Source organism: Paramisgurnus dabryanus, chromosome 22 (genome assembly GCF_030506205.2).
Source record: "Paramisgurnus dabryanus chromosome 22, PD_genome_1.1, whole genome shotgun sequence".
NCBI classification, from domain to species: Eukaryota; Metazoa; Chordata; class Actinopteri; order Cypriniformes; family Cobitidae; genus Paramisgurnus; species Paramisgurnus dabryanus.
In genome coordinates, this window is record NC_133358.1 from 14,126,017 (window position 1) to 14,140,647 (window position 14,631).

Here is a 14,631-nt window from a genome sequence, read left to right on the forward strand (position 1 = left end):
GCTGAGAGAAAAGTGACATTGATGAGCTGAGCGTTTAACACAAAGTCGAATCTCAGTGGGTGTGGGAAAACACTGAATGCCGGCATTCAGTGTAGACAAAACCCACCAGTTGCTGGCATTTTTGAAAAGTGCTGCGCTTCTATTAAAAACACGCCCCCTTAAAGGGACACTCCACTTTTTTGAAAGTGTGCTTATTTTCCAGCTCCCCTTAAACTAAACATTAGAATTTTATCGTTTTGGAATCCATTCAGCTGATCTCCGGTCTGACGCTAGTAGTTTTAGCATAGCTTAGCACAATCCATTGAATCTGATTAGACCATTAGCATCACTCTAAAGAAAAACCAAAGAGTTTCGATATTTTTCTTATCTAAAACTTAACTCTTCTGTAGTTGCATCGTGTACTAAGACCGACGCAAAATGAAAAGTTGTGATTTTCTAGGCAGATATGGCTTGAAACTATACTCATATTCTTGCGTAATATTTAAGGACTTCGCTGCCGTACCATGGCTGCAGCAGGCGCAATAATATTACGCACCGGCCGAAAGTAGTCCCCTTTCAATAAATGTTTTGCTAAAGACAAATATATTTACCAGGGTCATATGAGGTAAATGTTGTTTGGCAAGAGCAAGTTTGTATATGTACTTTATGTGCATGTGGGCACCTGTGGGTATTTTGTCTCAAGTTGAAATCAAAACGTAATGTTCACGCATGACTCTAGTAGAAAACAAGAGATAAACTACAGGACAAAGATATTAAGAAGTCTTATTGTAGCTACAGCCAGGACTGGGCCTGTGAAGTAGTGAAATTGAGGTGTTAATGCATCTTTTATTACCATTCCTTAGAAAAAGACGTTACTGGTGTGTATCTTGAGACAAATCAATCCAATATTTTACGATCTGTCAGTGCAAGTCATTTTCAGTTACAGCTCAAACATTTTAGGGCGCACTCACATTATCCAAACCAAACCAAACCATGCCCCAGCGCGATTGTCACCCCTCCCTACTCCCCCAGGTGCACGCACTCACACTGTACTTTTTATCGATCCGAGTCCGGGCGCGCTTTCGTCATTAATATGCGATTGTTTTGAAAAAAGCAGGAAGTAAAGCGCTCTCTTAACACTGGAACCCACCGTAATGATAAGTCTGTGTTTTTTAATCTGAGTCATTTGGTGCGCGATTACAGACAGCCCTCTCACATGTCATCATATTGCTTAGTTGATCTGTCACGTTTGCAGCTCGGACATTCACGTTACCCCGCTGCTCGCAGCAAAAGGTTTTTAGGGAGGCAGATGAACGTGAGTGGTCGCGCAACTGACGTCTTCACCTTTCGAATCGCGCTCAGGCGCGATTGCGCTCACACCAAAGCCTTCCGCGCCTGAGCCCAAGTGAACCGCGCTCCGGCCCACCTCTGCAACCCGGCCGCGGCGTGATTAAACAATCCGCGCCCGGGCACGGAACAGAGCGATCACACTAGTCAAACAAACCAGGCTTTGGGGATCAAACATGCCCGAGCGTGGTTTGGTTTGGATAGTGTAAGTGCGCCCTTAGTCTAGGACTAGCTTTAAGCCTTGTCTGTGAAACCGTGGGTTGATCTTTTTGTCATTTGTCCATCTCACTGATTCATCTCTCCCCATCTCTCTTTCTTTCTTGATTTCTGGTTCCTCTGGGGACAGAGGGGCGGTCCCTAATAGTCCTTAAGGGAGGAGCTGTTCATTTAGTGAAATATTCATCTCCACCCTGTGTCCCTCCCAAACCTTTCATCTCATACTCATCTCTCCCTCTCAATCATTGTGGGTGTGCAAAGGACATAAATTCATAAAATAAAGGAGGGCTTAATATCCTCCTCTTTGTTGAGAAATCCTCTCACCTCCCATAAACCATCTTCTCCGTGCTCTGTTACAGCTTAGATGTTCTTTTTGCCGTTATTAGAGATTTGTGTGAAGTCGCTGATGGTCATGAAAGAGGAAGTTAAAACTGTGCCAGACATGATCTGATACAACACTGCGGTTTCTTTCATATACGTTCTGCGGCCAATAAGGAAGACATCTTAGAGGTTGAGTGCACAGAAACTATTTCACGTCGTATTTTATGACCATAGATATTGAGTTTTATTAGCTTTTTAGATTTTTCAGTTGTTTAAAATAATCTGTACCAGCGTAATATGCACAGACGATCATAAGTAAACCATTTCATAGGGTGATTTTTCAGAACAGTGGTTTTGTGAGACCATTTGGACATCCCAACCAGCCTGTAAAGTTAACATTTGCTTAAAGTCTGTGTAAAGTCAATCTTAAAGTTTGCTTTTAAACACATTATAAATGTTAGAAATGTAATGCTAAAACACAAATACTGTATTGCAGAGTTAGATTGCTAAACTGATTTCCACCATTTCTGAATTTTTAGGCGACCCTAAAACGGTGGTTTTAAAGCCATTGCACATGGCCCCGCCCCTAACCCAATGATGAGCGTCCATTCAGGTTGCAGCTGTATTTGAAAGTTTAGAGTGACAGAAGCCTTGGTTGGGTGGGTGTGGTTTCAGTGCGGACACGCCCCTAGCATTTAAGAGCAGAGAATACCAAATGTTTTTGCAAGATTTTGATAGCTTATTTTATTTATTTGGTGCAAATTTGGCCGGGTAGTTAATATCACATTTTATATATCATGTCACAAACTCAGATCACATTTAATGTCTGACTTTACAGGGACTTTAACCAGTTTTAGTAGCAGGGTGATTCATTGACTAAATAGGATACTAATTAAGGGAATACTATACAATAAAGAATAAGGTATTAAATGTCCATATTTACGTCAGTAATTTAAACCAACAAATGGGTTTCTCCATATTTTACCCAACTATGGGTTAAAACAACCCAGCATGTTTTGAGAGGGTATTTACTAACTACTATACTATACATACAAGCATAATTACTATTTGTGCAGTTTCTAGTATGAATACTGTGCATAGTTTTTACAGATGCAAGATTTAAAGAAGCTCAGATGCAAACCCTTTAAGTGTGTTTGACATAATTTCTTGTAAGCGTAAAGTAAATGAGCATTTTTATCATACTTAATATTTCTGAATTAAATATTGTTTCTGAATGGCCTGAGGCCAGGATTAAACAGATTTAAAGCGAAAGAGATTTGATAAGCATATAATATCATTTGCCGAGATCATTCAGTAAATATCATTCACACACACTGTCTTATGTTACTGTACGTCTCCTATGTGGCACAAGCATGCACGTACTGTATAAATACAGTATACATATGCATTGCTAAGCATGCACACCTTTATCACCAGTATTTCTCACTTCTCTCTTTACCATGCTAATCATGCATCATTCCTCACACCCTGAGCTTTCCTTAACCCTCTCACTATTTATTTCTTCCTCTCTCAGGTCGGCTTTTACACTTTCCAAGCTTTTCTGCCTCTCTTTGCCCTCGTTTCTTTCTCTCTGTCTGTGTTCTTTGATCTCAGTGAAAAGAAAAACATTAAAGAGCCGCTGTTTCCGCCGTCAGGGGCCCTCTTCCATTTCCCCTCATCGCTGTCCTCTCCTTCACCACCCTGTTCCATCTCCTGCTCTCCAGTACCCGGTCTTTCTTTCCTCCTGCACTGTGTATATCTCCTCACGCAGTTGCATTGCGAGCGATTTTTAGTCATGAATTTGCTCAGTGCAAACTTACTGTCAGATTTAGGAAAATATTAAACAACTGTTACCATTAAAGGTGCACTCTTTATGTTTCCTTATTGTAAATGTTTTACCCATGAGGACTGTACTGTTAAAAAGTAGATTTAAGATGACGATTCCAGTAGTTTACAAGACCAGTTATAATTTAAATAGAGTGATTTTGACATTACATTTCCGTTTCACTGGCGGCACCATACAGTGTCGCATAAAATATTCAAAGAAATTCCATAGAAGTACTGTCTTGGATTAAAGGAGAGACCTGAGCCATTTTTGGGGGTCCAGAATATAACAAAGACCTGCTGGTGTGATGTTTTGGATACTAACTCTGAACAGCCTTGCAATCACATAAGAACGTTCTTTGGCAACATGTTTAAACATCTGAAAACAACAGTGCACATCACATTTGTATTTTAACTTTTTTAACTACATATTACTTGCAAAATGTGATATTGGGTTAAACAACTTTTTCAAATTTTTATCTTTTTTTTACTTTTAGTTACACAAAAAATATTCAGCTGAAACTAAGGTACATGGCATTGTGAACAACCTGATCTCACGAATTTCCGTGGCATAGTCACGGAATTTTTTGCTCATTTTTTCCGTGGCATTCTCACGGATTGGTTACTCAACTGTTTTGTCCTATTTTCTTACCATTGTCGCTTCGGTTTAGGGTTAGATTTACATAAAATGACATACCTACCCAAACCCAACTCTAACCCCAATGCCAGGCGACAATTGATTAAAGTTTAGAAAATATAAAAGAATACATAAAAAAAAATAGTATAAACCAATACTTAAAGTGACATACTAACGCAAACACCAAATCTAACCCTCAACCGAAGCGACAATGGTTTGAAAATAGGAAAAAAACAGTTGAGTAACCAATCCGTGAGAATGCCACGGAAAAGAAAGTCCGTGGCAGGGCCACGGAAATATGAGGAGATCCGTGAGAATGCCACGGAAAAATGAGCAAAAAATTCCGTGACTATCCCACGGAACTTGTGTTGTGAAACACCTTCATTTTATAAGTGTGTTTTGTATGGCCAAGCTATACGAAAATATACAAATTATAATTATTATTATATACTGTGGCAAGAAAAAGTATGTGAACCTTTTGAAATTTCATAGTTTTCTGAATAAAATGTGTCATAAAATGTGAACTGATCTTCATCTTAGTCAAGGGTATTGACAAACATAATGTGTCTAAAAATAATAACACAAAAAATTCATGTCTTTATTGAGAACAACCAAAAAAACTCATAGTACTTGTATGTGAACCCTTGAGTTAATGACCTTAAAAATGCGAATTGGAGTCAGGTTTTATCACACCTGGAGTCTTGTTAAGATAATACATTTGGAGGTGTGAGCTACAGCTACTTTGACTGATAAAAACCCCTTAAACTTTTGTAGTTTGCTCTGCACAAGAAGAACACGCTTATGTGAGCCATGCCTCGCCAAAAAGAGCTTTCAGAGGAGCTACCATAAAGAATTGTTGCTTTACATGAAGCTGGAAAGGGTTTACAGTTATTTCGAAGACTTTAGAAATCCTCCAGTCTACAATTAGGCAAACAATCTACAAATGGAGACGCTTTGGGACTGTCGCTGCCCTACAAAGAAGTGGGCACCCATTCAAAATGACACCAAGAGCACAACGAAGACTCATCAATGAGGTAAAGAAACAACCCTGAATGACAGCCAAATATTTAAAGGCATCATTGGAACTTGCTCTCATTGCTCTCATATCTACAATACGTAAAACACTGAACAAGCAGGGCATTTACGGCAGGACACCATGAAGGAAGCCACTGCTTACTAAAAAGAACATTGCTGCACACCTGAAGTTTGCAAAAGAGCACATTGACACTCCACAGGCAAAATGTTTTGTGGACTGATGAAAGATCGAACTATTTGGAGAAAACACACAGCGCTACATTTGGCGTAGAAAAGGCACAGCATATCATCATAAAAACATCATCCAAACTCTTAAGTATTGTGTAGGAAACATCATGATTTGGGCCTGCTTTGCTGCATCAGGCCCTTGCCAGCTTGCAATCATTTAGGGGAAGATGAATTCCCAAGTACATCAGACAATTCTTCAGGATAATGTGAATGTCTATATGTCAGCTGAAACTGTGTAGAAGGTGGGTGATGCAACAGGACAATGACACAAAACACAGGAGCAAGTCCACAACAGAATGGCTTAGAAAAACAAAATCCACCTTTTGGATTGGCCAAGTCAGAGCCCAGACTTCAACCCAATAGAGATGCTATAGATTGACTTGAAGAGGACCATACACACGAGATGTCCAAAGAATATGACAAAAAATTATTCTTCAACAATGTGCAGGTCTGATCCACAGCTACAGGATGGGCCTGGTTGAGGTTATTGCTGTCAAGGGGGGTCAACCAGTTATTCATTTTAAGGGTTCACTTACTTTTTCCACTGCCATTTTGAATGTTGAATGAGTGTGTTCAATAAAGACATGAAAGATCAGAATTTTTTGTGTACTTATTTTCAGACACATTATGTTTGACTTGAAGATCGGAAAACCATGAAATTCCAAAAGGTTCACATACTTTTTCTTGCCCTTATAAGTGTTTTTTTTTTAATTATTAATTTTGTTAATTGTGCCCTTTAAACACCATAACTAATACACTGTAAAAAAAACTTTGCTGCCTTAAAAATTTTTGTCAAATCAACTCAAATTTACAAGTCATGTCAACAGAGATGAGTTGTTACAACTTATAAAATATAGTTGAGAAAAGTTTAAGTTATAACAACTCACCAGTAGTTAAAACAACTCATCACTAGTCAAGACGAATAATATTAAGTTGAAATGACTTGGAAATCCGAGTTGATGTAACAAAAAATTTTAAGGCAGCAAAGCATTTTTTACAGTGTAGATACACCTGTTGTTTAAATATCTGAGAAGAACAACAGCAGCAAAGTTAAGTGCGTCCCCCTCGTGTCCATATTAGATGCACGTTTGCATGCGTTTCAAACAATCGGCCAGTATTTATTTTATTCTCACCACCCCATGTATATATTTACTGAACCAGCGCTCTGATCATAGCAGGGATCTGTTACGCCAGTTTGTTTAAACTGCAAAAGTCACAACGTCGTTAAGCTCCGCTGCCAGCATAATATTAACACGGCCTGACACCATTTCCTGTTGAAGGATAACACACGCACGTCAGGCCAAATTTGTTCATTTCATCGTCCCACTGCAAGTACGGCCTCGCGCAGACAAGAAACAGCCCCGAATGAACACGTGACATCCACAGAAGGAGAGAATGAGAGAGGGAAAACAATGAAGAGAGTTTGTGAATGTTCGGGATGGGGGTCAGGGAAATGGTTTCCATATGTGGTGCCCTCTCTCTCCCTCTCTGTCTCTGTCTCTCTCTCTCTCTCTCTCTCTCTCTCTCTCTGTCTCTCTCTGTTGATGAAATGATCATTCAGAAGCAGGAACCTTAATTCAAGAAAACGTTTTGGTTTTAAAGTAAATTTTGCATTTACTGTCCTTTGAAAGTCATGAACGTTTCTACTCTAAGTTCATTCTGGTCTAAGCTCTTGTTTGCCTACGGCTACGGTTGCCTACCCTGACCTGACACAACCTTCATAGTCTTTGTACAAAGGGATTTAGACTAGACAGATCTCGAAATAAGTGCATTTGTGCTTCTCTCTCTCTCTCTCTCTCTCTCTCTCTCTCTCTCTCTCTCTCTCTCTCTCTCTCTCTCTCTCTCTCTCTCTCTCTCTCTCTCTCTCTCTCTCTCTCTCTCTCTCTCTCTCTCTCTCTCTCTCTCACACACACACACACACACACACACACACACACACACTTTCTATCTTTCTTTGTCTCCCCATTTTTTCATTTCAGACACAGCTCCGTCATGCTTGATTTATGAGTCCAGGCTCGTGCATGCAGTAGTGAGTCACGAGAGAGATGTACACTCAATGCTATTTCCAAGTACTGTTAAACAATGTTTTGAAATATATACACACATACACACAGACACACAATGTACAGACATACCTGTTAAACACTCGCTCAGTTTTTGTGCCTGCCTTGCCCTTTCATTACAGTTCACACGCAATCTCTTGTCTGTCACTGCCTGATCTTACAGGAATTTGTACATTTATTCAGAGTTGTCTAATTCGTATGAAGTTCTACGCAGTGAATTGTACAAAAAAGTACAATTATTAGAAAATAACAATAATGAAACCCCACCCCTAACTCCGCCTCTAACCCTAATGTCACAGGGGTGAAGGCAAACCGCACAAAAATGTACAAATGTGTCGGAGCCGATGGTGTAGTGGTAAATGCTTCCACACTTTCGGCGACCCAAGTTCGAATACCGCCTCGAAGTCCTTTGACGGTTCCGTACCACCCTGTGCTTTTCTGTCGTCTCCTGACACACTGTCTATCAAATAAATGGCTCACAAACAACTTAAAGGTGCAGTGTGTAACTTTTAAAATTATTTAATGACAGAAATGCAATATAATATACATAATATTACTATATTGTCAGTGGTGTGTAAAGTTTACCTTACACAAGGAACTGTTATGTGTTTATTACCTTATGCTGCATTCAGACCAGTCGCAGTAGAGGCGTCAAGCGCGAGTAATTTCAGTGTAAAGGTCTCGCGTCTGGAAGTCTCGCAGCACGAACATCTAGTTTGTGCGAATGGCGCGAATTGAGCGTTGCCGCGGAAAAGCGAGTTGAAATATTTGAACTTTGGCAGAAAGACGCGCCGCGTTAACCAATCGGGAGCTTGCTATACTAGTGACGTTTACAGGAAGCAAGCGGAGTCACAGAAGCCCTTCCCATGATGGGAATTTCCGCGTGAATGTCTCGATGACGAGAATTTCACGCACGAATAAACTCAAAATGTTTAAACTGCAAACTAGCGAATTTAACGCCTCAAACGCTGCTGGTGTGAACCCACGGTTAGAATGAGCCATTTATACAGTATCTACATACACCATGGGTCCACTAACATGGAAGTCGCAATTTTGTGCCGCCATGTTTCTACAGTAGCCCTAAAGGACAAACTGCTCTATGGAGCAAGTTTTGTCAATATTTTGTCTTAGACAACATGTTTGTCCTGCGGTGGCTACTGTAGATTCTCTGTGTTTTGGTGAACTGAACCGTTGGTTGCAATTCACAATCTCACTGCTAGATGCCGCTAAAATCTACACACTGCACCTTCAAAAAAACAACAACGTACAAACGTGGTTGTACGAATTAGCCACCTCGTAAAATGCTTTCGAATTGCTATGAGATTCTGTTGTCTGTCAACAATATACTTTTCTCCTTCTCCTCATTTTATTATACATTTTATTTATCGATTAATAACCATGCAGTGTTGTTTCTGTATGACACCACACATTTGTAGTTCCTTTTGTTAAAGGAATAGTCTACTCATTTTCAATATTAAACTATGTTATTACCTTAACTAAGAAGAGTTGATACATCCCTCTGTCATCTGTGTGCGTGCACGTAAGCGCTGGAGCGCGCTGCGACACTTTGATAGCATTTAGCTTAGCCCCATTCATTCAATGGTACCAATCAGAGATAAAGTTAGAAGTGACCAAACACATCAACGTTTTTCCTATTTAAGACGAGTAGTTATACGAGCAAGTTTGGTGGTACAAAATAAAACGTAGCGCTTTTCTAAGCGGATTTAAAAGAGGAACTATATTGTATGGTTTAATAGCACTTATGGGAGTACTTACGCAGTAACACCCTCCCTCTCCCATTATGAGAGGGAGAAGGGGAGCGGATTTTTCAGGCGAGTTTAAGTACTCCCAAAAGTGCTATTACGCCATACAATATAGTTCCTCTTTTAAATCCGCTTAGAAAAGCGATACGTTTTATTTTGTACCACCAAACTTGCTCGTATAACTACTCGTCTTAAATAGGAAAAACGTTGATGTGTTTGGTCACTTCTAACTTTATCTCTGATTGGTACCATTGAATGAATGGGGCTAAGCTAAATGCTATCGAAGTGTCGCAGCGCGCCCTAGCGCTTACGTGCATGCACACAGATGATAGAGGGATGTATCAATTCTTCTTAGTTAAGGTAATAACATAGTTTAATATTGAAAATGAGTAGACTATTCCTTTAATAGCTTTATATGGTTCCACAAGGTTATAAAGCTATTAACATGAGAGTGTTTTTGTCTATTTTTGAGAGAACATCCTGCACACTTATTCATGACCATTTATAAGTACAGTAAATAAATCCCTTACACAAAGTAGAATAGTCCGAATGTGCCATGAAGTTCTTCCTCAAACACCTTATTGCATTAAAAACACTGTAACCTCACTGGAATAAGGCATCAAGACTGTTTGTCTTCATGCCCATCCTAAAACAAGTTAAAAATGAGTGTTTGTGAATGTACCATGATACATTTTAAAACTACTGCAGCGGATTTGTGGGTTTCCTGGGGTGTAATTCAGCACAGTTCATGTTAGGTTTGTTAGTTTTCTGCCGAAGGCGATTGATTTTGTAGCGCTGTGAAAGCTACTATTGCAAATATTGATTTTGTAGTAAAGCGTCATGATAGGAGATAAATAATCACTGTAGGTTCTTTTGTCATGGCGGTCATGAAAGATTCATCTTGAATGCGCTTGTTTCAGCGTGTGTGCGTTTTTTAAGCGTGTTTCATATGAGCAATAGGGGCCGTACTCTTTTAGTGCACTGATACTACAGTGTGTGTGTATATTTCTTTAGTAGTTTGCTGATGTTTAGAGATTACAAAAAGACGAACCATGAGGGTGCTGTCACATACGCATACATGCATGCCTGCACACACCTGCTACCAGTATGCCGTACTACACAGAGGGTAGCCTGGGTGTGTGTGTCAGTGAAGTAAGTACTAGAAATGAGCGGTTGACTCAGACCTTCTGACAGCCGAACACATACTCTCTAATAGGTGAACCTGAACGGATCTGGTGAAACTCGAAACAGGCACAATCTTTAATCTTCAAAGCACCACAAAGTCTTGTGACATTGAGAGATTACTGGAAAACATGGAGTTTTTTAGAGATGTACTATAAGTTGGGTTGTTGCTGAATCTGTTACATTTTGTTCAAAATTCAACTATATTTAATGATTTTTTATTAACTTGAGTGAAGGCTCAACTAATCTGTCATTTTTTTGGGAATTAAGTTCTTTCCAATGAACAACAGAACTTTGTGTTGCAGCCAGATTAATAAGATTTACTAAAAAAGATAAATACCCAAAACGTCGTTATTGTATTTTCGGAAAAACTTTGGAGTGGGATCTTTAGAACAAAGTGACCAAATGTGCCAAATAACTAGAATAAATCAGATTTCTTAACGCTGCTTTAAACATTTACAAATCTATTTTATGTCCACTTGGCTTTTACATTTTCTAAACAACCCTATCAGAAGACTTAAGTATGGGTTAATGCTACTTTAAGAAAAGATTTTTGTTGCATCCGCTCTTGTCCTTCTTTATGAGGAACAGGCAGAAGTCTTTCATTAGTGTTTGTTGAAGTAGACTCCAGAGGCTGACAGGACAAAATCCAGAGGGGGTAAGCTTTGTGTGTAATTGGGTCCATCCGGTCCTTAAAAGAGGTCACTTGAAGTCAAAGTTCTTTAAAGGACTTTACTGTACTTACTGTTTTTCTCTTGTTTTTAAGTGTGTTTGCTAGGGCCAATTAGGAATGTTTAGTGGTAATGAAGTAAAAAAAATCCTGCATGTCTTTACCTCAGGCCGACCAATCAGAGTGACTGCCATTACCTTCTTAAATAGGGTAGTCGTTTAGGTTCAATGCTTAAACAACAACAACAACAGAATCTTGAGCAAAGTGACACTCACATGCACAAAAACAACCAGCAAGGCATTGTGGGTAGCGGTGAGAATTCCTGGCCGTCTCTGTCTGATTAAAATGTGATGTGTTGAAAGCTGGCTTTGATCTTAGGAAATGTCTGTGAGGGGGAGCCGTTGGAATTTTGCTTGGGCTTCTCTCTCCCTCTCGCTCCGTGATTTGGCCCAGTAGATGAAGGCAGATAGATCGTGTCACCATTCATTTCCTGCTCAGCTCCTACATCATTCTGTGCAGACACTAACTAGACCTGGAGCAGGGATCCGGAATGAATAGATCACATGCCGAGCTTTTGTAGCTTGTGCAGAGCTCTGCTTTCTTATATGCCTTTCCTCTAAATGTATGCATCTGCTTTGGTTGTACATACATAGTTAACATGACAGTTTGCAAATAAACCCCAAAGCTGAATGAGTGGAGGAATACACTCAATATGAAAAAGACCCCTAAGGTGCTTAAATGCATTTCTTCATCTCTGATTCCAGGCCTCCTGCACTGGCGGCCAGCCCGGCGTTTTCGGATATCTCCCTCATCCGGATCTCGCCGCATCGGAATCCTTCATTGGGGGCGGAGTCGCCCTTTAACCCCCCACATCCATACATTAACCCCTACATGGACTACATCCGTTCGCTGCACACCAGTCCCTCCCTCTCCATGATATCTGCGGCTAGAGGCCTCAGTCCTGCAGATGGTGAGTACCTCAGGGACCTGTTCTGGGGCCACTAAAATTTTTCAAAAAATGTCAAACTATAGTAAGCATCACAGCTACCTAATAAGAATTTAGGCCAAGTTTAGTGCAGATGGTAAGCCCCTCATAATGCACAATTAATTAGTGGTGCTTGCACATACTTAGGAATTTGGAGAAATCTGTATCTCTATTTATATACCATCATCTTTATTACACTAAATCATTCTCCTAAGGTCTGGTATGTGTGGAACATCTCTATCTCTCATATAGAGTCAGTTTACCTGCCTATGCTTTTCTCTAGAGGGGGAGACTATAGTTTGATGATTTGCAGGGGTCATTCTGTTTGATCTTCGTCTTATGTCTGTAAACCTCTAGAGGAACATTCAACATGTCAAGCAGAGTCTAGCGATCACATCCTGAGTTAAGAGAGCGGGCGAAGTGCAAGGCCACGGTTAAGGGCGGAGGGCATGAGCGGGAGGGAAGGATGGAAAGTGGGAACAGTTTAGACGATGAACACCAGAGTCCTGGTGGGAACCATTTTGGTTTCTTGCGTGAAGCCGGACTGGGAAATCCATTACAGGTTCTGCAAGAGCCCGCCATTTTTAAGGAGCCTCTTGGCCCTTTCCTCAGGCATGGAGTTTTAATTGAAGCCTGGAGCACAGAAACCAAAGGGGTCTAATCAGAGGGGACCACAGACAAATATCGCTGTATTGAACTGTGGTGCCCTTTTATGTCAACCAAATATTTACTACTATCTACCACATGGGTCAACATTATTGTGCAACATTTCCAGATGGATAGTTATTAAGAGCTTAAGTAAACTAGTTGATGTACTGTGGGTTGTTCTTACAAATAACTCCATTAATTAATTATAGAATAAATAAATATAATATATACAAGTTGTCTTATATATACATTTTCAAATTTTATAAAATACATAAAATAAGAATTGTTGTATTTTTAACCATTTCTGTGCAGTGTAAAAATGATATTAAATCAACATTTATTTTTATGTTACTTTATCTTAATAAAATATGTCCCCCTCGCTTTCCATACCTTTTCATTATTTACATCATATTTAAGATAACTTAAGAAAATATAAGATCTGCTCCACCATCAGAATGCCTCCTGGCTCTGTTTCCCATGCAAACCAAGGGTGCATTTTCCTCCTTAAAGACTGCCACTCCCATATCCCAATACCCCCTCGCCTCTAACCTTCCCCACCGCCAGCCCTGCACTTGTCTGCCAACATCTCCCATTTAGAAATGCCGCAAAGCTCTTTTCGCACATGAGGGTAGAATAAGGCACATTACGCCTCAATGTGAGAGCCGAGGCTAGAAAACAACAGAGACAATTAAGGAAGCCCCCAACCCCTCCCATACATACTTAAGACATAATACCCACATCGAATGATTTTAGAATGTCTTCTTACAGTTACACAACCAATCAGAAATGCATATTCCATGCATTCAGTTCAGGCCTCAGTCAAGATCCTTTCATCCGCTCTGCATTTATTTCTTCTGGGAAAGGAGACGGGAATTATCTACCGCATTTCGTGCAGTTAACCTGATTTTGTATTTGCATTTAAAGCCACTGTGTCTTTTTCTTTTTGTGTGTGTACTGTACTGTATATTGCAGAGAAATGCACATTGCCAATATGTATTTTTAGGTTGCAGTTTTAGTCCTCTATAGCTACAAAGGGGGTGTGATCAAGGAATAACATAAAAAAACAGAATTAGAAAGAGCAGGATGTGAATGGCACCATGTTAGGGTTCCAATCTAAATTTGATCAATTATCTTTCGTTTTCTGTTTTTGTCTCATTTATGCCCCCCCTTCCGGGTTTAACCCCTCAGCCCCCCACACGGGTTTAACCACAGCAGAGTACTACCACCAGATGGCCCTGCTCGCAGGTCACCGCAGTCCCTATGCTGACATCATTCCCTCAACTGGGCCTGGAAGCAACGCTTTGCACATGGAGTACCTGCAGGCTATGGAAAGTAAGTTCTCCACTTTTTTTCTAGAACCAACCAAATTTCCTTTTGTAGTTAATTTTAGAAGACATAAAAAAGTAGAGCTTTATGGAAAAGGAATCTCATGGAAAATGTATTCCTAAAGATACATAAAGTGAACTGCTTAATTTGTTCCATTGTCCTAATGATTTTGAAAGTTGGGAGGAGGGGTGTGCACGACGTACTGTATGCAAATGAGTTATTTTAAAGTGTAAATAGGAAATTAAATGTGCGGAGATTCTGTGAAGGGGTCAGGTGGACTGGCCTGCTCATCTTTGATGAGAATACATCCAGTCGGCACGTCACCGGCTCCCCTGTTCATCACAAACTAATTAAAGCTACCCAAACTTGCATGGGTATCAGAAAATTAATTGCTATTAAATGGGAAT

General features: G+C 40.0%; 1 protein-coding gene across 3 annotated transcripts in view; it reads left to right on the forward strand.

Annotated features, from left to right (window-relative positions):
• gli3 (GLI family zinc finger 3) overlaps window positions 1–14,631 on the forward strand; it is a 165,669-nt gene that overhangs the window by 94,717 nt on the left and 56,321 nt on the right. Inside the window, exons 5-6 of one of the 3 annotated variants that reach the window (XM_065294847.1) lie at window positions 12,030–12,235; window positions 14,087–14,230. In XM_065294847.1, coding sequence (XP_065150919.1) covers window positions 12,030–12,235; window positions 14,087–14,230 — 350 coding nt within the window. The remainder of the gene's footprint in view (window positions 1–12,029; window positions 12,236–14,086; window positions 14,231–14,631) is intronic. The other 2 variants (XM_065294848.1, XM_065294849.1) reach the window with 2 other exon arrangements.